Raw genomic sequence first — 27,198 nt, 5'->3', positions numbered from 1 at the left:
TGCAGGTCTGCTAGATCTTGCTGTGCTTGCCGTAATGAGTATGAGAAAGCATAACTATCATATAGTGCGTGCAAGGAAGTACAGCCAAAACATAAGTGTGGAAAAGTTGGTAAAACACAGTGTTTGCTGTATGTCAAAGGCTGGCAATGATAGCTAAACACTGAATGTGAGTTACCTGTGGGGGTAATAAGAATGTTGTCTTTATGTGTGGTCTATATATACGAAAAAGTTAATAAAAATCATGTTGTTTAATCAGTGTGTGTTTTACAATATTCAAATAAAGTGAACACGGTGGAGGATTCGAACCTCCAATGAGGGCAGCTGCAAAAACCATGGCAAGGTGCCTCAGACCGTGCAGCTATGCCATGCGACAGTGAAGAGGAAACCACTCAGGAAAACAAGGAGGGATATGTTGTTGAAGAGAAGAAGAGAAAGTCATTGAAAAGAAGAAGAAAGAAGACATTAATGAAGAAGAAAGGAAGAGAACACTGCAAGTATTTCATATGAATGCAACAAAAATAGATTTCAGAAGAAGCTAACCAGAAGGAATAAATGTTCATGGTTATTGATTGTGCATGTTGATGATATATTTGTAATGACGTGGCCAAGTTAAAAAATGTGAAAAACAAGGGTGGTGCTGTGAAAGTTGCCAAACATGGTGGATCAACTAAGAGAGTAGGAACAGCAGAAGTGCTGTATTCTGAAGGTGATTTGCATGTTCCTGAACTTAGGCAAAATCTGATGTCTGTGAATGCTAGCTCTGCAAAAGATTACACAGTTGTCTTCAATGAATATTATTTTCAAATTTATGAAGGTAAAATGCTTATTTTAGAAGGACCAAAATCAAGAAATTGGTTGTATGAAGTGACAAACCAGGAAGGCAATCATTACTGCCAGAGGAAGAAAAACAAGAATGACATAAGAAGCTAAGTCATCCACACAAAATCTATACTTCAGTGAGCAAAAAACTGTGCAGTGGAGCTCCTAATTAATTCGTTAGTTAGTTCGCACATTGCCTATGGATCCTTTTGCATGATAGATCATAATGATGTGGAACGAGTCATTTTACATTCACATCTCAAATTAATTTCTAAATGTGGCTTTTTTCCAAAAAAGAAAAAAAAAAGATAAGCAGATGTTGTGAGTTAGTAAGTTCTACGCATCACCCTTTACACATTGAAGTAATAGAAATTCTTCTACAGAATAGGAGGAATTGTCAGGGGGAAACTTTCTTAGTTTGTTTTCAAATTTTACTTTGCTGTCTGTCAGACATTTTATATCACTAGGCAAGTGATCAAAACTTTTTGTTGCTGCATTGTGCACCCCTTCTCGTTCTGACTACTCCTTATTGTGGAGTAATGAATTTTAATTTTTCCTTCTGGTGTTGTAATTATGTACATCTTTGTCGCTTTTTAACTGTAGCGGATTATTTACAACAAACTTCATGAGAGAATAACTGTATTGTAAAGCAGTAGTCAGAATGCCCAACTCCTTAAACAGACGTCTACACTAAGATCATGGGTTAGCGTCACATATTATCCGTACAGCACGTTTTTGCCCAATGAAGACTTTCTTTCCTAAAGAATTTATTTATTATTTTTGTTAATAATTTATGTGCAGCATAAACATTGTGTGAAACTAGTGTGAGAGTAAAACTGACAATAAAACCATTTTCTATTGTGAGAGAAAGAGCTACAAGAACACTTGAAATAATAAATACTGATCTGTGTGGAGAGATTGATTTCCCAACATTTAATGGATGTAGGTACTACATGAGTGTATTAGATGATTTCACTCATTTTTGTATAACCTATTTGTTAAGATATATGTCAGAGGCTGCTGAAAATCAGTTCACTTTGAAAGAGTCAGAAATAAGATGTGATAAAGGTGGTGAGTACTCCAACTATGAGTCTAAGGATTGGTGTGAAATAAAAGGAACTGTGCTAGACTACAATATTTCTTTATGTTGTCAAGGTTGTTTTGCGTACTCTGCTGAAGTGTCATTGGGAAGACCTTATACATCCTCCATACAGTCATGATCTACCCCCATGTGATTTCTATATTTTTGGAGCCCTGAAGAGAGACATTTGTGGCCATTTATTTGCTTCGGAGGAAGAGGTCTCACACTTTGGTACAATCATGGTTCTGTAGGCAACAATAAACATTTTTCCATTAAGGCTTGACCGTCTGGCCTCACAATGAGATAAATATATTAACTGTTATGGTGATTACTTGTGAAACAATAAACAGTTTACTCACTTTTTTCGATCTGTCTCATTTTCATTGTTTTTCTCCTTATGTGTGACTCATAAGCATCCTCTCTTTGATGTTTGGAAATATGCTTTATACTCTGCAGCTGTTGTGATATTGTCCAGTCTCTTTGCCACTCATGCTCTCTCCATAGTTTTAGCTCTTGTTCGATTGTAATTTCGAGACCCATTATTTCACTCACATTGGGGAAATTCCCTTTGTGAAGCCAGTAGAGAGACCTTCTGTATCTGACAGCGATATCTATGTCTCCATCAGTGTTGTCCCAAAGGGTCGTGTGAGCTTCAGCAGCACACTTCTCTGTGTATGCCTCAGGATTGACTTGTATCGATTGTATCACTGTTTGCATGCGCAGGTATTGGTTTCATACCGTACAATAGCAGTGAGGATTGCATCATAATAGAGTGGGACCCTAACGTCAGTGATTCCCAGTTTTGCCAATTTGTGCATAACTTCAGTAGCTTTGTGACACATTTGAGAGGTATGTTTGAGAAAGTTACACTTCTCCTCCAAGTGATACCTAAATTTTACATACCTCATTGCATCCCACTGCAGCTCTCCCATTTCTCAGAGTACAGTTCTACAAGTGGGAGAGGCAGTCTTTGAGAAACAGGTAGGTGGTCTTATTTGTTGTAATTTCTAATTTATTATCTGGGCATTACTTCTGCATTTGATAAAGCACATCACACACTTTTCTTTCCAGCATGGCTCTTGAGTCCAGTACTACCACAACCAGTATGTCATCAGCATAGGTTATTACTTCTGGCACTTAAATGTTTTTATTCAGGGTTACTAGCAATGGCTCAAGGGTAAAGTCCCAGGAAATTGGTCCACATATAGATCCCTATGGAGACCATTTACCTCCCGTCCTGTATATGCGACGTACACTACTGGCCATTAAAATTGCTGCACCACAAAGATGACGTGCTACAGATGCAAAATTTAACCGACAGGAATAAGATGCTGTGATATGCAAATGATCAGCTTTTCAGAGCATTCACACAAGGTTGGCTCCAGTGGCAATGCCTACTTGCTGACATGAGGAAAGTTTCCAACCGATTTCTCATACACAAACAGCAGTTGACCGGCATTGCCTGGTGAAACATTGTTGTTATGCCTCGTGTAAGGAGGAGAAATGTGTACCATCACATTTCTGACTTTGATAAAGGTCGGATTGTACCCTATTGCGATTGCGGTTTATCGTATCGCGACATTACTGCTCGCATTGGTTGGGATCCAATGACTGTTAGCAGAATATGGAATTAGTGGGTTCAGGAGGGTAATACGGAATGCCGTGCTGGATCCCAATGGCCTCGTATCACTAACAGTCGAGATGACAGGCATCTTATCCGCATGGCTGTAACAGATTGTGCAGCCACGTCTCTATCCCTGAGTCAACAGATGGGGACATTTGCAAGACAACAACCATCTGCACTAACAGTTCGACAATGTTTGCGGCAGCATGGACTGTCAGCTCAGAGACCATGGCTGCGGTTACCCTTGATGCTGCATCACAGACAGGATCACTTGCATTGGTGTACTCAACGACAAACTTGTGTGCGCGAATGGCAAAACGTCATTTTTTCGGATGAATCCAGGTTCTGTTTGCAGCATCATGATGGTCGCATCCGTGTTTGGCAACGTCGCGGTAATGCACATTGGAAGCATTTATTCGTCGTCATCACCATACTGGCATATCACTCGGTGTGATGGTATGGGGTGCCATTGGTTGCACGTCTTGGTCACCTCTTGTTCACATTGACGACACTTTGAACAGTGGATTTTACATTTCAGATGTGTTACGACCCGTGGGTCCACCCTTCATTCGATCCCTGCAAAACCCTACATTTCAGCAGGATAATGCACAACCGCATGTTGCAGGTCCTTTACGGGCCTTTCTGGATACGGAAAATGTTTGACTGCTGCCCTGGCCAGCACATTCTCCAGATCTCTCACCAATTGAAAATGTCTGGTCAATGGTGGCCGAGCAACTGGCTCATCACAATACGCCAGTCACTGCTCTTGATGAACTGTGGTACCGTGTTGAAGCTGCATGGGCAGCTGTACCTGTGCACGCCATCCAAGCTCTGTTCGACTCAATGCCCAGGCGTATCAAGGCCGTTATTACGGCCAGAGGTGGTTGTTATGGGTACTGATTTCTCAGGATCTATGCACCCAAATTGCGTGAAAATTTAATCACATGTCAGTTCTTGTATAATATATATGTCCAGTGAATGCCCATTTATCTTCATTTCTTCTTGGTGTAGCAATTTTAATGGCCAGTAGTGTAGATACAACAGATAGTGTGTTTGCTTTCTCTGTCACTATTCTATAAGGAGTACCCCATGCATATATTAGTAGTTGTTCTTAAGTGTATTGTTCCCATTGCAATTTCTTCATGGCATCTATTAGAGCTTTGCATTCAGTTTTCACTGTGCTATGCAACAATAGTCTAACCTCTCTTTCCTTGTGTCCAAAGCTCTTTCATAAAATTTTTGCAGTTGTATACATTTTTTTTCAAATTTGTGAACTCTGCGTTCTAAGGTGTACCACAATGTGTAGCTGTTTTCTGTACTGGAATGGTGACATTCTGTGCATTTTATATGACAGTTGGAAGTGTCTTTGCCACGTAGTCTACACTGCGGTTAGCATATCCTGGTATTTGACGATCAATTCTGTTGGTAGTTTTTAACTGTTAGCCTTTTTCAAAATTTCGTTAAAGGTGATTGTGTTCCTGCCCTACAGTATATCAATGTAAACCAGCATGCAACAAATCTATCATAATCACAGTTTGGTTGTTTCCAGTAGCATGCTGAAAGATTCTCCAAGAGTCGATTTTGTTAGCTGCAGAGTGATTTGCCATGAAGACATCAATATTGATTGTGATACCAGCACTGTTTTCATATATTGCCGGACAGCCCGTCCTGTACAGCACATGGAGGTTCAATTTGTCAGTTGCGTCCTTCAGTTGTATGCTATACTCATCAGTTATGACTATGCCACAGAATGAATTTTGCCTTAGCATCTGTCACCCCATTTTATTTATGTGATGAGTGCCAAGCTTAATGACCCTTGTCTTTCAACCTATTGATGTAGGTTTCAGTGCTGTATGAATATATCATGTAAATGTTCATTAGTGTTAGTGTATTGGTTGAGGACTTTAGAGGTACAGATGCAGTGTGTGTGTCACAAAGTTGGCATACTTCTGTTACTTGATCAAATTTCTGGAAAGGTACTATTGCTGCTTTAGCATTTGGATTACCTAAAGTTGTCATCACATGATCTAGAACTGAGGACTCTGACTGTGATTCATGTATGGCTCGTGAATGCATACAATGTCTATCTCCCAATCTTCTATTAGTTTATGTATTTCAGTCATTACTCTCATACAGTGTTTAGCTTTTATTTGTAATATTTGCAGAAATCAAAATAGATCCAACCATGAGCTTTAACTAAGTCTTTGTAAGTTTGTTTCAGGTCGTTGGCAGATTACACACTTTTAACTGAATTTGGTCAGTCACTTCAGGAGTCAGAAAGACCACTGAGCCATTTTTTCAGTGCACCATGCAAATAATGTAGCACAAGGCTACTTCAAGTTTTTTGAAGTCCTCTAGTATATTTAGATGAAGATTGTTTTCAAGATTTTTTTATGCATATCTTCCAGTTCTAGAGCTTACATAATATCTTTTGAAGGAAGTTTCAGATTCTGGCAGATTGTGGAAAATCAGGCATAACAGCTTCCGCTGACTCCACCACGTTATTGTAAATCGCACTAGATAAGGCTTGAGGGAGCGTTTGAGTTTCCAAAAGGGGAGTACCATCAGTTTCTCTTTGCCTTCCATCCTTATTTGCATCTGTACTGAGTTCATCCCCTTGTACTTGGTCTTCTTAGAAAAAAGTTGTTCCCTTGAGAAATTGTGTCCCATACCAGTCATTTCCACCTTTAGCTACCAGATCAATTGAAATCTGCCTAACTTAGTGATTTTCAACACTGTCTCTCATATAAAACTCAGCATTCTGACCTGATGGACCAGTCAGGACCAACTGACTGCTGTGTCATCCACTGTCGATTGTGTCATTGGATGCACTACAGAGGTGCATGCAGTCAACATACCACTCACACTCACACTATTCTAGTCCTCTCACCAAGGAAAAATCCCTGGCAGTACCAGGAATCGAATCCTAGGTCCTCCACATAGCAGCCAGACATGCTGGCCACAGAGCTATGGAGGTGGGTGTCTGTTGTATATGTCAGGGTTTTTTGTTTGTGTGGCATCTGGTTTGATGTAGCATATGTTCTGTTCCTAACGATGAGAGATGAATATAACAAGGGCACTCGAATTAGGCCTGCATTAAAAATGTTCCATGACACATTCTACTGTTCTAATATTTTTTGTGTCATCCCAGTATGATCATTTTGGTTTCCTCACCCTGTAATGAATACCACCAATTTCAAAGGTGTTTTGAAGGAGGTTTCTTCTTTTTGTGCTTATTGGTACATCCTCTTTCATTCTGCATGGTTTCCGGCAATGACTATTCATCTCCAGAACTAACTGCAAGTGGGTTACTGGTTGTAGCCGGTTTTTGCTATTTCTCTTTGCAGCAGCACCTTGTGCATGGCACATTCACTTCCACTTGACATTTGTTACCTCTGTTGATACAAGATAATGCACTTCAGTGTCAATTTAGTGTTGGCAAAGCCTTTATTTTAGTGGCCAACTTCACTACAATGTGCACACACTTGCTTCTCTAATTTTCAGAATTTGGTTAAGTGGTCAGAATCATAACACTTTAGACATTCTCACACTACTAAGTTTTCCTTGATTGACAGTACTCTGTAGCCATTGTGCAACCTGCTCATGTTAACATTACTTTCCTAGGTCTTGAGCTGACCACCACATGATGCACGTACATTTTTGCACTGGAACCTCTCGTGAATGAAAAGTCAAGATCAAGAAAATGGAGGATAAGAAAACCGAGAAGGAAGAAGATTCAGTAAAGAGAGAAGAAACTGCAGTTTTAGGGATAGATCCAGCCTGAAGAAACCTTTAAAATGTGATGATTTTAAAACAGCATTACTTTCATACGAAGAATGTATTAATGCTCTGGATGAAGAAAACTGGATGGAAGCACTAGAAGAAGAAAAGAAATCACTTGAACATAATGACACTTGTAAGTTTGTGAATCCAAAGTAGGCAGGGAAAGAAATCTTGGTAGGCAAATGGGTCTTTAAAGTCAAAGAAGATTGTCAGTATAAGGTCAGACTGGTTGTCAGAGATGATCAATGAGAGAAGGACATAGATTTCAAGGATTTATTGAACCTAGTAGTAGATATCTGTTCACTAAAATTGTTGTTTGCTGTAGCAGCAGAGAAAAATTTTTCGTGTAAGATTATTTTATTTAAAAACAGTCTTTCTCTATTGAAAACTTGACAAAGAGATTTTCATGAAGATATATGAAGGATAAAAAGAGGCTGGAAAAATTAGTCTTTTGAAGAAAGCTCTGTATGCTCGATTCTAATGGTGTAAAATTCTGACAGATTTTATAAAACAGAACGACTAATTCAGTTTAAGTCAGATTAGTGCATATTTAAAGATGAAACTGAAAAATTATGAATGGCAATACATGCTGAAGAAGGAATCATTATTTTAAGAACACTTGGAGAATACTGAAAATGCATTGAATGAACGCGAAAGGAATTTTGAAATGTCTGTGGTTGAAAATCCAGCTATATACCTAGGGACACACATAATGCAGATAGAGGATGGGACATTTCTACATAAAGAACAGTGTGTGAAGCAAGTACTGGAAAAAAAATATGACTGACTGCAATGCCACGAATACTCCTTCAGTTCCAAAAAAGTGACGTGGTGCACTGGTTAACACACTGGACTCACTTTCGGGAGGACAACAGTTCAAATCTGCAATCGACCATCTATATTTAGATTTTCCCTAAACTGCTCCAGGCAGATACTGTGATATTTCTTTTGAAAGTGCATGACCGATGTCCTTCCTCATCCTTGGAGTATTCTGAACACGTGTTCCATCTCTAATGACCTCATTGTTGATGGGGCAGTAAACCCTAATTGTCCTTCCTTTTTTCATCCCTTCCTTTTTTAGTTCCAGAGGGGAAACCAAGTGCATTTTAAGGAGTGGTGTTAGAAAGCCGTTAAAACGCAATGTTTGCTGTATGTTTTTAAGGGTTGGGAACTATTGCAAAAAGCTGAATGTCAGTTGTCTGTGGTGCAAACAAGAGAGTTGTCTGTATCTGTGGCCTGTATGTTTGAAGAAGTTAGTAAAAAGTCATATTGTGTAATTAGTTTGTATTTTGTAATATTCATATAAATTGAACACAGCATAGTAAAAATGCAGCAATAAGAGCACCAAATTTCATATTGCATAACCACTTATTATTCACCATTCCAGAAGAAAGTTGTTAATTAATGTAATTGACTGCAACTAAGGATATTAAATTAATTTTTGTGATTTTATACCATATACATCTTTCCTGAATATCAAATTGACTGTTTTGTTACATATTGTGAAAACATGAAATAACGATTTTAACTTTGCCTATGTTTTTGTCACATTTGCATTTATTTAATAAATTTGGGTGTTTAATTTCTTATATGTCCTCTATAAAATTTCAGCTTGAATGGGGAACAGAACCTGATAGTCTTCTCTTTGTGCCTGAAATAAATCCAGTTGAAGGTGCAATGCAAAGTGAACAAATTATAGATTGTACTCGACATACCTACTTGGGAAAACACCCAAGTGTTGTTAAACAGTGCACAAGGTAATTTTATTTCAAAATCTTTTGTAAATTAGTTGAATAATTTTACTTTAGATTTGTATTGCTAAATATTTTAACTCATTGGAGTTCTTAGGTCTTCTAATAGAAACAATACATAAGGTATTTTTCCCTTGGAATCTTTGCATAGTATTGAATCAAGACACTGAAAAGAGATTGATTGCATGTATAGACAGTATCATGAAAATGATTTCTTCTGTTTCTGAATGTACATGTTAAACAGAAGTACAATGAAATTTTGAAACTAACTGTGATGAATGTAGCGTTTTGTGGAGTTTCGTTTTTTTATATTTCTGATACTGTGATTGTAGAAGAAATTTACACTCAAGGGGAGTCGTCGTATGATCAAAGACAGAATTTAGTAGCTAAATTGTATCAGCAGAACAGTGCACCAGGACAATATTAAATTATGTTACATTAAATAAAAAGTGTTCTGTAAATATTTTTGCATTGTTAATAGTGGTGTTCAATTCTATGAGGGCATGCTGAAAAGTAATTCCACAGATTTTTTTATTCTGTTTTCAATATCTGTTGAGGTACTACATTATGCATATTACTCTCTCACCTTTGCCACATTGCTGATGCAAATTGCAACCCTCTGACAGAAGAGGGATTCAGATTGTAGCATGTAACACGACAATGTGTAACGTACCTATGTCAGTGCATGAGAAACAGCATGGTGTAATAGTGTTTCTAACAATGGAAAATGTGCCTCAAATTGAAATGTGTAGAAGATTGAAAGCTGTGTACAGTGATGATTGTATCAACTATCAACACTAGGTTGATAGTGCTAATAATGAAGGAAATGGTGGTGCTAACCTCAACGTGTGTGACAGAGCTTGTGGTTGACAATTGTGTAAGGCAACCAATGAGGCTCTTCAGAATCAGGTTGATGACCTCATCCGAGAAAATTCTTGGATAACACAAACACAGCTGTCAGGTAAGTGCGGCATATCATGAGAGCACATACAGGCCATCATTGCAGAACTGCAGTACAGGAAACTTGTGTGCCTGGTGGGTGCCTCGAATCTTCACTCCCAACATGAAACAGAGGAGACTGAACATCAGCCAACAGTTTCTTTTGCATTTTGAGTGTTAGGGTGATGATTTTCTTGACAACATTCTGACATGATGAAAGCTGGGTTTACCGTTTTGATGCTGAAAACGAGAAAATCAGTGGAGTTGCATTGGAAAGGATCACTGATGCCAAAAAAGTTCAAGACCATGCCAGTGACAGACAAAGTCATACTGACAGTGACAGTGTTCTGGGATGTTCAAGGTGTGGTGCACTGGGAATTCATGCCTAAAGGCACCGCCATAAACTCTGCAACAGGATACTTCGAGACCCTCAGAAAATTTAAAGCACAAATTCGTATAGTTGTCCACACATGGAGCACCCTCTCCTTCAGTATGACAGTGCCAGCCCACACACAAGGAGCTGCAACATGATCATCCTCCATAAAGGCGTGATGTGGCACCATCAGCCAAAACCTAAAGAACATCTTGGAAGACTTCACTTTGTTAGTGACAAAGCAGTGCAAATAGAGGCAAGGTTGTAAGTTTGTCAACAAAGTCATAAAGTTTACAGTGATGGTTTCAACAAACTGGTCTTTCATCAGGAAATATGTGTTCACCGCATGGGGGACTGTGTTGACAATAAAATATGTAGACATGAAGAGTAAAGATGTAGAATGTTTTATAGTAGTTTTCACACAAAAAATTCAGGGGCATTACTTTTCAGTGCCCCCCACCCTGTACCTCAGACTACTGCCTTGCTCTTTGTTTACCAAGTAAGTGCTACAATCCTTTTGAATAGTTTATTGTTGCTTGAAGTAAGTGTAATGTGGGGGTATTCAGTATGCAGTAGATTATTGACTATCTGGCATAATATGGTGAAAGGTCAAGATATATAGGGCAGAGGTCTATAAATTCTCTCTTCTGATTCCAGCCGTACCATTCAAGACACCTTGTTATATACTGTAACCCAATTTTGTTAACACTGTCTGACCTTATGACATCTAGCAAGTCAGTCCTCGTTGGAATGGTTACACAGTCTTCATTATCATCAATCTCTCATATCAATGAACTGAGAAGACAGTGGTGATACTTCTTTTTAGCATTTCAAAGATGCTGTGGACCATTGGCTGACAAAGAACAGTCACATTTGTCACTGGCAGGATGCAAAGGCACATTATTGAGAAGCAGCAGAAATTTCCTTAATAGACTGTGGTCTTTTAAATAGTTGTCTACAGCTGGCATGAATTCAAATTGGAACCAGGTTTTAAAGATTTTTTATTTCATTTATGCTTTCCTGTGATAAGTGTAATGTAGAGCCAGTGACTCCTAATTTTTTAGTTTCCTTGAAAGCTCCAGTTTTCCATGATTTCCCTATTCATGTAAGTCTAAGCTTGTGGTTGCCGGTTGCATTACTGCAAACCAATATAATGACTTATTCCATGCTTTTCTCGTACCTGGCTGCCACAGTTTACTTTTTTGAAACAAGTGTTTATCTTGGGAGCGTCTTCAAGTTAAATCTTTCTCATCCCCATAGTACAGCTGTTCACCAGAAATTCCCTCCTTGTCAATAAACTTTGAAAGACAGTGCTCAAACAATGGCACAGCCTCTTTGTCAGTGGATAAAGCCTCTCCACTAATGGTAATCTGGAATATACCAAATTGTCTCCTCCTCCTATTTGCCACTGAAATTGCAGTTCTTTTTCCTGAACTATCAGCCCAGTAATGGGCAAACCATTTCCTCTTAAATGTTCATGCCACAAAAACGAAGCTGCCTCAACTTCTTCATGCTTACCTTTCAACATTATCTTTCTTACTTTTATTCCACTTACACTAGCTTGGGAAGTTCACCAGTTTTCAATGTGTGCTCAGTTTTTTGTCCAGTCTCCTTCAGTAATACCAAAGCAATAGTTTTTTCTGCTATCTGAAAATCCAGTCACATTATAGCACATAGTTTCTGATCCATAGTTTTCAAGTTTTTTCATGTATCATCCCTTTATGACTCCTTAATTAAAACACAAAGAACAACACAGAAAAGAAATTGTTAAAATGCACTGACTTAAGACATCTGATGTGCAACTGAAGAAACAAAGAATTCTGGTTTGCCAGCAGAGATGCTCTCCCTGTGTGTTCATTGTTGTTCATGAGTGCTGGGAGAGTGCTTCTAAGTATCCTTTGTTGAAGAGTGGTTGCTGTAATATAATTTATTTGTTATTAACAATACAGTATGGACCTTATAATTGTGACAGCAGATGTGCTAGCAGCACAAAAGATGAAAAAAACATTCTAAATGCCACAGAGCATTGTAGCTGGTGCCCACTTGCCAAACCTTTAAAAATTTCATTATGTACAGTAAATTAATTCTCACATGTCACTACTGTATATAATGGTGTGATATTGTTAGACATAGTATCTTGTTTCAGTGAAACTTATGATGACTCATTCTTAAATTTTTTTGCTAAAAATGTGACATATGGCCCACCATAAGGCTTAATTCCATATGATCCTAGAGAACAAAAATAAGAAATTTGAACTTCTTTTCCTCATTAACTTCAATGTGTGACTTTCTACCATCCCCAGACCTCATCTAGTGCCAACTATTACCCAGCACTCTTTTTCCCTGATTGTAGCAGTTTTTCCCTGATTGTAGCACTTCCACAAAATTGTTCCAATGTGGCCATTAGTTTTGTCATATTATGTAATTTTTGTTCTGAACCATGATTTCTGGAGCAGTGGTACATTTCATAATCTGCATCTAGATGAAACATATGTATTAGAGAAAGAAGGCAGTTTCTGTCAGAATGTGCTGTGTTGATTGCAGTGGATGAGCTGGTGCATTATCATGGTCAGCTGCTAGCTTTCTGAAAACTACACACATCAAGAAAACTTTTCATTGCTCCTTTTTTTTTTTTTTTAATTCATGTTACAGAAAACAAAAACTGACCTGAAGCATGTGTAAATATTCATTTGCAATGTGCCCAGATCATCAGATCAAGAAAACAAACTTTTGTGTAATGAGAAAATCATCTGTTTCCCATGGTGGGTATTTTACAGCATCCCTGGGCAATGTCAATATGTGGTGGATGTCCACTTGCTCAAATGCAGGGTTGAATATGTCATGTCATACCACTGATGAGATAATCAATTCAGCCCTGGTCCAAATCATCCCACTCTTAGTGATTTTGTGGAACTCATGCAGAGTACATGGCCATTGTACATGCCCAAAAACTGCTTGTTTCAGTTGATCCTGCACATATTCGATTGGGTTCATGTTGGGGAAACAGGCAGTCCACTCCATTCTGATGATGCTAACATGGTGAAGGAACAAGTTCATGAGAACAGCATAATGCGCACCCAAATAATCGTCAATCAAGATGGAATTGTCACCAAAATGTTAGTGCTATGGTTCAACTGTTGGTTCCAGAATCTCATTCCTGTTCTGTAGAGCAGTGAGAGTTCCCTGAGCAACCATGAGAGATGTATGGTGGCCCCATATAATGCCTTCACACATCATCACTCCACCACTATGTTCTTGCATATGTGGGACACAGGCTTGAAGACATTTGATATTACCAGATTGTCTCAAAACATGTTTTCTGCAGTTATCAGGGTACAAACACACCCAGTTTTTGTCTGTAAACACCACCTGATGACAATCCTGGGGTGTCCATTGCTCATGATTCCTTCTTCATCTGTAACAGAGTCCATGGTGTTGTGGTTTACAATGTGGTGCTTGCTGTGGTCGATGGGAATGAAGAGTTGCATCATGTAATTGTCTCCTAACAGTTTGATGCTATACATAGTCCTGTAGCCTCTTTGAACAGTGAATTCAGTTCTGGAACACTGGACTGATGGTTTCTTTGATTTTACTCCGAAGTCATAGACATTGATCAACCTATGCACCTGCTGAAAATGGGCAGCTTGTGTGTTGTAAGTCCTCAACACTACCTGTCGTTTGAAACTGATTCCATGTCTGTATTACATCACTTTGACCCCAGTGCACACATCGAGCAATGTGCTTAGGTGACAGCCCTTGTGTGCATAACATGATGATGCAGACCTTGGGATTGTCCTTCATTGCATGATGAATACTTTCTCTATTGTTCCAAAAATGCATCTATTGCATCCCTATTTGTACTTTATGGTTAACTGAAATGCTGTGATCCATTTGAGTGCAGCATTCAACCTGTAGGTAGTACTCACAGTAACTTTGTGTATGTTTACAAACAATGTCAGGGGTATTCTTCTGATCGGTACAGGAACAGTCACAACAGCAACACAGCTCCACAACATATCAGTGTGATGGAAAACTTTTGATGATGTGTCTCATGTGCAGTTTTTTGCACTGAATCACATTCCAGAGGAGACAGATGGGTTCTTTGTCTTTTCTCAAGTACCTCTTTGTTGTTCAATCCTTGTTTCTTTTAGTATAAAGCCGGCCGCTGTGGCTGAACAGGTCTAGGTGCTTCAGTCCGGAACTGTGCTGCTGCTATGGTCACAGGTTCGAATCCTGCCTCAGGCATGGCTGTGTGTGATGTCCTTAGGTTATTTAGGTTTAAGTAGTTCTAAGTCTAGGGGACTGATGACCTCAGATGTTAAGTCCCATAGTGCTTAGAGCCATTTGAACTATTTTTTTTTTTTTTAAGTATAAAAGGAAGAGGGGAAAATATATTTTGAAATTGTTTAGCAATCATCCTTGTTTTGCCACCACCTGTGTTGAGTCCATATTTGTGGCACTGTTACATCAGTGAAGTTAATAAATTCTTCAGAAACCAGGGTTAATGTTGATGCCACTCAGCGTACACTGAAATCCACTACTGAAACTACACCAAAAGATACTGGGCAGAAAAGTGTGAGCCTTGCCAGATTCATGACAGTCAGACTTAGGACCTGAGGACAATGATGGAGGCAATCATGGAAAACTTGGGATTTTATTTGAATTTTACACTGCGGATTAATGTTAACTCTTTATCTGAGGATTCTACTGCAAACTGAGTTTGCAGTCACACCAACAGAATGTTTGCTGATGTAAAATCTTTCAATAAATTCTTGAAAAATAAGCGAGCTTACATCATGAATCTTTACAGTTTTGTTATTTCTGAATTTCAGGATGTTACTGGCATCCTAAAATGCTTTTTAGTCTGTGGGAATGTACAGCTAGTAGCAGCTCACAAGTATACATTCTGGGTGTTCACAAATTTTTAGATTCAGCAAATTTGACAGTGTGAAATTAATAGCATCTGCTGTATAACAGTTATGCTTATGAACAAATTTATACAACTGCCAATAATAATAATAGTCATAATAATAATAATAATAATAATAATACACGATCACAATGCCACAAATATAGAATACATCACATACATTCAACAACAGAAAGATTCACATTAAGCAGAAAGGAAGGAGGAAGGGGATTTATCGACATAAAAAACCTACATTATGGACAGGTAGACAATTTAAGAAAATTCTTTCTAGAACGAGCAGAAACTAGCAAAATACACAAAGCAATCACCCACATAAATACATCGGCTACACCACTACAATTTCATAACCACCTCTACAACCCTTTAGATCACATAACATCAACAGATACAAAGAAAGTAAATTGGAAAAAGAAAACACTACATGGCAAGCACCCGTATCATCTAACACAGCCACACATCGATCAAGACGCATCCAACACATGGCTAAGAAGAGGCAATATATACAGTGAGACAGAAGGATTCATGATTGCAATACAGGATCAAACAATAAACACCAGATATTACAGCAAGCATATTATTAAAGATCCCAATACCACAACAGATAAATGCAGACTTTGCAAACAACAAATAGAAACAGTAGATCACATCACAAGCGGATGTACAATACTAGCAAATACAGAATACCCCAGAAGACATGACAACGTCGCAAAAATAATACATCAACAGCTCGCCTTACAACATAAACTTTTAAAACAACACGTTCCTACATACAAGTATACACCACAACATGTACTGGAGAATGATGAATACAAATTATACTGGAACAGAACCATTACAACAGATAAAACAACGCCACATAACAAACCTGACATCATACTCACCAATAAAAAGAAGAAATTAACACAACTAATTGAAATATCCATACCCAATACAGCAAATATACAGAAGAAAACAGGAGAAAAAATTGAAAAATACATCCAACTGGCTGAGGAAGTCAAGGACATGTGGCATCAGGATAAAGTTGACATTATACCAATTATACTTTCAACTACAGGAGTCATACCACGCAATATCCACCAGTACATCAATGCAATACAGCTACATCCAAACTTATATATACAACTTCAGAAATCCGTAATTATTGATACATGTTCAATTACCCGAAAGTTCCTAAATGCAATGTAACATATACCGTACAGTTAAAAGGAAGTGACGCTTGATCAAGGTCCGCGTCACTTTCATTCCGAACCAGACCTAAGGTCTGAGAAAGGAAAGATAATAATAATAATAATATATATATAAATAAAAATAATATAAAAAATCGACATAAAAAACCTACATTATGGACAGGTAGACAATTTAAGAAAATTCTTTATCGAACAAGCAGAAACTAGCAAAATACACAAAGCAATGACTCATATAAATACATCGGCTACACCACTGCAATTTCATAACCACTTCTACAACCCTTTAGATCACATAACATCAACAGATACGAAGAAAGTAAATTGGAAAAAGAAAACACTACATGGCAAGCATCCGTATCATCTAACACAGCCACACATCGATCAAGATGCATCCAACACATGGGTAAGAAAAGGCAGTATATACAGTGAGACGGAAGGATTCACGATTGCCATACAGGATCAAACAATGCAGAAATATACGTAATGGATGTACGGATACATGTTGTAGGTGCATGATCAATGACGTATGGGTATAACTGTGACTTGTGCTCTGATAGCCAAATGGTAAGACGACCACTCATGATTAGCAGGAAATCCAGGTTCGAGTCCCAGACCTGTACAAATTTTCATTGTTGTCATTCCATTAGACAGTTGATATTTATCCATATTCGAAACTGTGAATACTTTTAATGTAACCCACAAAATGTAACCCATATTAGAAACTGCGAATACATTTAATGTAACCCACAAAATAGGTATTGCTATCAGTATAAGTATAATTTATGCTGATGAGTGACTTGGCATACCTGAGGAATGTGCTACCCCCTAGTGGGATTTATGCTAAGCGAACAAGGATGAACGTCTGCTTCATTGTGCTACCACCTGGTGGCGTTGACGTAAACGTGTAGTTGAGTGGTAGGGGCTAGCTGTGTATCCCATGAACTGTCCACATTGTTCATCAAATCAGTATGTATTTCATCCAGAAGCCAGTTACATCACGCGTGTTGCGCATTTGCAAAAGCTCCTTAAAATGTGCACAATTGAAGATGTGCTCGCTTCCCTGATACTAGAGTAGCAATGTAGCATAGTGCAATAGATTTAGTGCCACATGTTTCAGATTATCACATCTGTGTTACATGCAACAGCATTAAAAAAAATAACCAATAAATCCTCTAAGTGTCAAAAGTTAGGGTGTTCTTGTGCTCTTACACATCAGGTTCCACTGTTTACAGCCATATACATAGGTCTCCTGAATGCTGATAATTGTTTTAGTGTTTCTCACCAAGCCTCTTGGGACACTTCATGAGGCAGAATTTGTGTTAATTACATACATTCAGGAACCAACATGTCTGGTATTACTGATAGACATATATAAAAGTACACACATTATCATAGCTTTTCCAACTATTGTTCCTGCTTTGGGGAGGAGAGGGACATGTTGAGGAGAGGGACATGTTGAGGAAGGTTGAAAAGGGAGGGCAGGTCATTCAGGCCCCACGATGAATGGGACTCTCACGTTGTGAGGGAGGGGGAAAAAAAACTTAAGTAATCATGTAAATTGTCAGCATGGTTTGCTGAGAATACGTACTAAATTGTAAAATAGTCTTGTACCATATTATAGTGAGAAGGAAAATGCAAATGACTAACTAATAGAGAGGAAGAAAATGAAGGTAGAGGATACGGACAAATTGAGAAGTAAAGATGGATTTGAGGAAGATATATTAATAATGCAGTTAAGAACTGGGGAAAAAAAAGACAAAGAGGAGAGGGATGATAATGAAGATGAAAGTAAAAGCAGTAAAGAAGATAAAACTCTCTCTCTCTCTGATCAAAAGAATGTGGACACCCCGTATAATGCAGAATTGACCACTAGATGTCATGAGAGGAGGACCCAGCAGTATAAAAGAAGGCAGCGAGTATTATGTTGTCAGTAGAGAAGCAGTAATAGCAGAATGGATCAGTCAGGAGACCTCACTGATTTCAAACAAGTACTTCAGGGACATTTCAACCCTTCTAAATCTGCCCAAGTCAGTTGTTGGTGATGTGACATGGTAGTGAAGTGAATTGCAAAGGAACAACCACTGACAAATCAAGACCGCGAAGACCTTATTTACTGATGGGCAGCGATCATTGAATATTGCAAAGGTTGGTTGTAAAAAATCACATGTTGTTAGCAGAATGCATCAGTTCAAAAGTGCTTTCAGTGATCCAGTTAGCACAGAGACTCTGTGTAGGGAGTGAAAAAGAACAGGGTACAGTGGTCGAGCAACTCTTCATAAGCCACACATTTCTGTAGTCAGTGTCAAGCATCACTTGAGGTGGTGTAAAGAGCAATGCCCCTGGCCAGTGGATGACTGGAAATGAGTGATTTGGAGTGATGGACCACCCTGTGGCAGTCAAATGGAATTGTTCATGCTCGGTAAATGCACAAAGAATCTTATATGCCGTCATGTTTAGTTCCCGCATGGAATTATGGCGAAGGTGGTGATGTGGTATGAGGTTAACGTGTGGTCCCCTTATTGCACTTAGGAAAACCTTAAATGCAGAAGGATGTGGACACTTTATACAGTATTGTGTATTGTGTACATTAGAGAAACAGTTTGGAGACAATGGTCATATCAGCATGAGAGTGCATCCTGTCATAAAGCAGCATGTGCGAGGCAGTGTTTTGGGCACAATAACGCTCTTGAAATCAATTGGCTTGCCCAGTGGAACATCCTTGCGATGAATCAGAATGTCAGCATTGCTCCAGACTCCAGTGTCCAATGTCACTATCTTCTCTGGTTTCAGCTCTTGAGTAGGAATGGAGTGCCATTCCTCCATCAACATCTGGTCACATCATTGAAAGTGTCACCAGTACAGTACAAGGTGTCACAAAGCTGATGGATGGACACATTCCATATTAACATCAACTGGATTTCACAGTAGTGGTGGTGTAGGCACTCAGGTCCCTCGAGTCATGCAGTAAAGCGTGTTCTGCGACTGGAATCTTAGTGTCCCCAAGGTTGACAGTTTGTCTATACCCATACATGCACTTAGCCAGTTTAGTGATGGTCATTCCCACTCTTCACTGGACAAAAGTTACTTGATAAACAACATATTTGATTTTGTAAATTGTTCTGCTTGATTTTGTAAATTGTTCTGCCTTGGACATTGTAGGATTTACTGGTGGTTGGGTTTGAGTAGGTGGTAGTGGGTGGGTTTGTGAAGTAAGTTTTACTGTGGGAATGATTGAGGCTTTGGAACATTCAGATAGGTGTAATGGTTTGGGAATGCCATATGGTTTGACTAGGATCTTACTGAGATTAGGAGGGTGATAGAAGGCATATTGTGTGGTGTGGGGAAGATATCAGGGAGAGTGGATTTCGTTTCAGGGCTTGACTTGAGAAAGTTATAACTCTGACTGAGTTATGTGTTGCTGGGTGATATCTGGTGACAAATGGGGAGGGTGCATCTGGGTTTTTTGGAAGAGGGTGAAAGGAGGTTACTGCCAAGGAAATTTACTTGTGAATGAGTTCTGTGGGGTAGTTGTGGGAGAGGAAAGCCTAGGAGAGGCTGTCAGCGTAGATGTTGAGGGATTCAGAGATGGAGCAGATATGTTTGTTGTAGATGCCTAGAATCAAATGAAGGGACTGTTTGATACGGAAGGGATGTCAGCTGTCAAAGTGTAAGTATTCTTGTTTATTGGTTGGTTTTATGTGGACTGATATTTGGGTGTGGTTTTCATAGAGGCAGGGGTCAACGTCAGTGAACGTCACTTTGGATTTGGGAAAGGACCAAGTAAATTTGAGTTGGAGAAAGAGTTAAGCTGTTGCAGGATGTGGAAGAGTTGTTCTTCACAAACAGCTTATGTTTGGACTCACGAAATACTGAGTATGTGTGGAATTACTTTTTTTGTTTATTTTAGCCCTCATTTAGGTTCATGTTAAGTGAATTACATAGGTTTCAGGCTATTCTTTATTTATACTGAAACTGTTGCAGATGCAGATTAGCATGTATACATAATAATCAATAGTTGTATTTATGTTATCACTATACCAGATCAGAAATTGCACTGGAGACACAGCTTTTTCATGCTTTCTGTAAATAAAGTTAGATGCTGCTTCCAACAACATGACAGTAGATTTTAACGCCTAAAATTTTCAAATTGAGTAAGGGATTGGTCTCAAAAATCTTTGCTGTTGGATGAACATGAATGAACTGTGATGAAACAAATACAGTTTTTAATGTGAAAAGTAACTGAGGATAAATAATAGAGAAAAAAACTGTTTAATCTTAAGCATGGTAACATCAGTACAAATCCTGACATAAATTAATTTTAGTAATACTCAGTGGTTGGTGGAAGCATGCACAAAAATAAATCTTGTTTAGATTTCTCCCCTTTGTTGTTGATATTGTTGTAATTATGCACTCTTTATGTTTGTTTCTAGGTGTGCTGGAGTTGCATTCCAGCAGTTTCTAACCAGGACTGCTGCAATAAGAGCATGGGACATGAGATGGGCTCGGGAATGCCTTTGTGGAGGCCATTGGAGATTACACTACTTTTCGTCCATTTGACAACTACATTCTGTCCTAGTCCTTCTGTTTTCAGATCTAGCAGACATTTTACCTTAAAACAGTTTTGCAGATGACTAGGAAAAAATTACTGTGTTATTTTAACAAACAGAATATGTGCATGTGATTGCACACACGGACACACACCAAAACAACACTGAGTGTTGTAATCTATAAAAAAACTTGATGATGCTGGTACTTACCACAGCACTAAGTGCTTTTTATTAAAACTGATGTTTCTACAGTTTTACAGTAGAAACATTTTCAAGCGTAATATTTCTATTAGTGTACATAAATGCTTTTTATTATGTAGTTGCATTTGTTTTTAACATTTCAGTTATGGGAATAGATTAGCTGCGTAGCACAGCATTATGGGTACAGCCATGGTATCTATTCCATACACATACTGAAATCATTTTCTGTCTTACACCACAATAAGCAAACATTCCTGGGATTTTGTAATTGTTCTAGGAAACAGTTGCTATTGTGTATCAGTGAACAATATCTGTTATGTACATATTACTTACATTGTTTATAGGATTTGATTGTGATTTGTTCACACTTTTATACTATATAGATTATTGCCGCCTTCATTTGTGTAGGTGGTCCAGTAGAACACCATTAATTTAAAACTTAACCTGTGCTCAGGGAAAAAACTGCCATTGCTTGTAAATATATATTTTAGATAGGTCTGTTGTTTATAAATAATTTTTCATCTCAATTTTTCTTATTAACTCATTCTTAAATAACCTGGCAATCTTAGCAGTCCATTTTTCATTGGGTGCGCCTTGAAAGGCAAATGAACTAGCAGATGTTTGTCTGCTTGTGTGATTCTAAATATGTTAGACTGAACACCTACTGCCAGAAGTGACCTTACAATGGTTTCTCTTTTGCTGAAACTGTTAAATGACTTAAATGATTCACCAATTTTATTGTAATTCATAATGAAAGTGTCATTGTTCTTGAGTCTTAGTGAGTGCTGTGGCAATACCCATTACTTTTTAAACCAAGGCACTTAATAGAAGTGTCTAATTATTGTCCTCTTTCAGCTTGTTAGCCTAACTCAGAAGTGTTTTAGTTTATTTCATGTAATATGTAACCTTGTGTGAAGTCTGAAATAACTTTTCTATGGCATATCTCAGATATGCAGAACAATTATAGTTGAGAGAGAATAAGGTATATGATCTCAAAATAAATTTAAACCAGATACCTTATTCATTGTTCATAGGAAACTTTATGGCAAGACCACTGCAATCATTAAATGATAGTAAAAATATACATTGGGATATTTCCATTACTTCATATACCACTCTGTTTTCTTGGTGATTTCCTTGTGCTTTGAAAGCATAAAGGTTTGTACTTAATATTTAGTAAATTGATTCCATCATCCAAGTTTTATTTTTGCATAACCTGGATTTTAATTTTTTATGTTAACTTTTTAATTTGAATGAGTAGGTCATGTACTTCAATTTAAATAAATTTCTTCTGCAGCTCTCTTTATTCACCCCTGAAAAGAAGGCTTACACTGTATGTACGCATTGAGTAATACTAGCAGAGTGTGAGCTGCTGTTTGAGGTTTTTGTGATGTAATAACTGCTCGAATGGTTCGTAGGCATAAAGTCTGATAGTGTTGTGAAAACTGCACAGTATTTCCATGAGTCAGCTACGTATTAGCTTCAGGTGCTTACTGACATATTGCTGTTTTGGCTAGCCAACATATGTGGTAGCTAACTAGAAAAGCACAGGCACCAAGAGATGGGGCTATAACAATATCATAGAAGAATTTTAGGGATATGGACGCCCAGAGTCATGTGCATGGTCTCCACATGTGCAGCACAAGAAAAGCACAACTGCAAGGCACTGATCTAGTGTACACATGGGGACCATATGTCAGGGCGCAACTTAAATCTCCTGCTTTCCGTTCTCCATCTGTGCTGATTCATTGGATTGGTTTGTCTGCAGCTGATGATACCTTAGTACTGCCAATGCTGGCTCCATGCTTTGCTAAGTTGAAATCCCATATCTCTGCTAATCAGATCATTACTTATGTTTATGTATTTTGACTGCTTCTTTCCCAATACTATCCGATGTAATGCCCATGAACAATGCAAACAAAGTGTGAGCTGTTTATAACATGATTACCAAGCTGTGTATTTCAAAATCTACATTTGATTTGTTCTTGGTTTGTGTCCAGTTACCATGTCATTTTACATTTCAATTTAATATTTGGGATTTATTTTCACTATCAAATACCATTTTGGATATATATGTACTTAATTAATAAGAGATAGCAAAAAAGTTAGCTCTAAATTTTGTGTGCCTAAACATGAAATTAGTCAGTCCCATTGTGTTGGACATTTTTAAACAAAGCAGATTAAAGCAAAATGTGATGGTAAATACTGTAGCCCATGCAACATTTTGTAAATTTGTGGTATATATTATTTTTGAGAGGCTCCTAACTACAGCCCATGATGCATTACTGGGCTGTGAGCACTTTCAGAAAAGTAAATAACCACATATCTGTAAAAGTGAGATTCCAAGTAAGGAGAAAAAATTACTTACTGATCTCAGAATAATTTAACTGCCAAATTAAATACAACAGAAAGTATCGTCATTCTTACGTTATTTTGATGTAATTCAGCTGAAACAGTTGTAGAAAAGTTTGTATATATGGAGTAAACATTAAAATACCCCTATATAACAATGAAAAGAAGTGCCAACTGTCAATATTTTATAAAATTACTTTTTTTATTCAAGCAGCGACCAGTTTGTCACCTGTGACACTCTCCAGATAGCTGCATCCATGTGTTATACAATACGTGGCACAATGTTGGTGTTACAAACATATCACCAATGCTCTATGAGAAATAATTTATTTGTCTTTGTTAGAGTCACATTCAGTGGATAAGAATGGGGAAAACAAGATTATATTTACATGAACAATACTTGCTAGATCATAATGTATTCCACAGTTACTGCTTCCACACACACAGCTTGTGTGACTCACAAAAGAAAAACCGTATTTCATTTGAAGGAAATATGCCTTATTAGGTTGATAACCTCTGTTGTAAATCTGCTGTTACTCTAAGGTTTAATATAAACAGTAAGATTTTAAAGATTTCTAATATTTAGTTTAATAATCCAATTCTGAATCAAGGATATGTAAACTCCAGTGTGACTCATGTCCCAACTTTTACATTGGTACTGAGCCAGGTGGCACAGTGGTAAGACATGGGACTCTCATTCAGGAGGTTGACAGCTCAAAACCTGTCTGACCATTTAGCTTTAGGTTTCTATAGTTTCCCTAAACCACTTAAGGCAAATGATGGGATGGTTCCACTGAAAAGGACACACGTGTTTTTCTACACATCCAGTCTTGTGCTCTGTCTTTAATGACCTTGTCATTTATGTGATATTAAACCCTAACATCCTCCTCCTTTATGCATTGACTTGTGATATGGATCTTTTACACTAAGGTTCCAAGGCATATGGATTCGATCTTATACACCCAGGTTCCAAGACATGGATTCATTTAGGATAGGAAACGATAGTAACTCCACTCTGGGACATATTTTACAGAGCGGGATCATTCTTCTGGTAGCATAGAAAACCCTTTATCTGTAAATAAATGAACTTGGTAGGAGAAGTAGCATTTTAAATGAAAAATTGGATAACACCACAGCATCTTGTGATATTCCAGGCAGATGCATTATAACTAATAGATTGTAAATGTAATTCTTATTTATGCATGTATTATTATGTATGGATGTATGTATGCATTTATGTATGCATGTATTATTTACAATATATACTCTGAAGAGGATTTAGTAATATGCCAAGTGCCTTGCATATTTTCAATCCCATTTGCTTTACAATAAATAAATGAATAATGCAAATACAAGTTTGACAAATACGCACTCATTGCTACTGTAAGTTGTTAAATGTATAATAATGCTGTAAATAGCATTCCATTATAAAGTTGCACAAGTTTCATTTATATTTACACTGAAACAATATCTGTAATTGAGAGATGATGATAACAACTTTTCATCTTAGCTCAATAGAAGAACTTACCTCTTGTAAAGTATGTACCTTACTTTGGAAATAATTTGAATGAAGATTTGTACAGTGTTCTTGTGTGAGAGAGAAGTAATAACTGTGCTCCTTTGTTTGCTCAGCATGTTTGTTTATGAAAAAAGTGCAACAGAAGAACTACATGTAGCTGACATTTCCATACATTTTCATTGAATGCCAAGTGGTTAACTCACACATCACGCATGTAGTGTGCAGTTGGTGTTCTTATAAATTTTCATCCATGCTTATTCATCTAATGTGGTTCAAACAGAAACAGATAACTAACTTCTTACTGGGCATACTCATTTTTAATGTTACAGTCTGTTCATGTACTGTGTAATATGTGAATGTAGCTATCAGAAGACAGCTGCAGGTGCTCAGAATAGATTTTTACTTCAATTAAAAAATGCAATAATAATTTCATAAAACAGTGAATATTAGTAATTCAGTTCAGCATCGTGCATGATTAATGCAGTCACAGAAATTTGATGAAGTTAATACAGGTTAATCATATTCATTTCACTATCAAATACATATTTTGTGAGGGAGGAACTGAAGTCTTTCAAAAGTTCAAAGGAAGTCATTCAACCTACTTAAAAAATAAGGCTGAAGTGGACATAAGTTCCCACAGGCATTTTTGAAAATGCTATATAATGAGAATGTTTGTTAAGATCTCTTAGAGGAATCAGTTTCTCTGTAACATGCATTTTTAAAGATATTTATTTTGTAGTTAGAAGGCATAAAATAGAGATTTCACTGTTATCTAATGTTATATGTTTGTATTGATGCTTCACGAACAACGATATTTTTTTTTTTTGGAGGGGGAGGGGAGGGGGAGAGAGAGAGAGAGAGAGAGAGAGAGAAGAGAGAGAGAGATAGGAGACATTATTGATTTTTCCCAACTGTGGGCTCAAATTGATTGGCTAATTATGCAGAAAATTGTTAATTTAAACACTTTTGAACCCAAATGAGTCATAATTTTTTATAATTATTTTCAAACTGATATTAATTGTAACACCAACTCATATATGTCATTTTTTACTGCACAATAAAGTTGAAGCTAAGTAATTACAATGTGTTGTTAATTAATTTGTTGTTTTGTTTATTGCCAATTATTTGTAATCTGAACATCATTCAGGCTGATGCAATCTTTGCAGACATTTATATGATCCTCTCTATCCCAAGAGGTGACACATTAAAATAGCACTGTTCTCTTTAATCAACCTGACTGAAATCTCATATGTACTTGAGAGCTATACAGATAGCACTGGATTCTGAACTGTTGCCAGAAGATTAATTATATTCTGATGAAAATAATTTTGTGGTTGACATATTGAAGTGGCAGTGGGCAGTGTTGCCGACGTGCACCCAGCCCTGTTTGACAAGGCTCAGTATGTACATACAAAACACCCAACACACTGAGCACGTGGTACTCAAAAAAGATCTAAGATTGTCTGATACCTGGTCCCCTACCACATGACTCACTGAAATGCCCAGTAGGTACTGTCTTTCACTACTACTCCAATGGCCTCTGTTTCTATCCTGGTGTTTGCTAAGTTTCTGAAAACAAGTCAAGGGCAGTAATAATGAAGACTTCAAATACAAGATATCATGTTCATTTTGCCACTGGTCTTCTGAGAAGTAAGAGGGCAGAGAATTAGATAAAGATTCACCTTGATGTGGTAAAATATCCATAAATGTGGATGGCTAAACAATGATGATGTTATGTGGATGCAGAGAGTTGAAACTATTGCATTGAAGACACAAAACTTTTACCAAGAGAACATGCAGTCTTGTAAAATAAATTTTTGATGACCCCTTCCTTTCTTCCCATGTACTCTGCTAACTTTATTAATGGCTCCAATCCGTTTACTGTACTGCAGCATTCACCATGCATCTGTCTCCAATGTCTTAAAAAATGACTTTGATATCATATACTACTTAATTCCTACAATGTGTCAAGGATTCCCACATTGAAACTGTCAGTGATTTTATGCTGCAGGAAAGTGATGCATTTAATTCCGTCTGTGTATGCATTACTTGCACTGTTTGGAAATTAAGAATTTATCCCAAGTAAAGATAT

The 27,198-nt window shown here is 37.6% G+C and overlaps 1 protein-coding gene across 1 annotated transcript in view; it reads left to right on the top strand.

Annotated features, from left to right (window-relative positions):
* LOC126471008 (mediator of RNA polymerase II transcription subunit 16) overlaps positions 1-26,189 on the top strand; it is a 289,195-nt gene extending 263,006 nt beyond the window's left edge. The window contains exons 15-16 of the mRNA XM_050099062.1: positions 8,919-9,064; positions 20,918-26,189. Coding sequence (XP_049955019.1) covers positions 8,919-9,064; positions 20,918-21,044 — 273 coding nt within the window. The 3' untranslated portion in view covers positions 21,045-26,189. The remainder of the gene's footprint in view (positions 1-8,918; positions 9,065-20,917) is intronic.
* Positions 26,190-27,198: the final 1,009 nt, after the last annotated feature.

This window comes from Schistocerca serialis, chromosome 3 (assembly GCF_023864345.2).
Source record: "Schistocerca serialis cubense isolate TAMUIC-IGC-003099 chromosome 3, iqSchSeri2.2, whole genome shotgun sequence".
Lineage (NCBI taxonomy): Eukaryota > Metazoa > Arthropoda > Insecta > Orthoptera > Acrididae > Schistocerca > Schistocerca serialis.
This window is presented reverse-complemented; position numbering and strand designations above follow the sequence as displayed.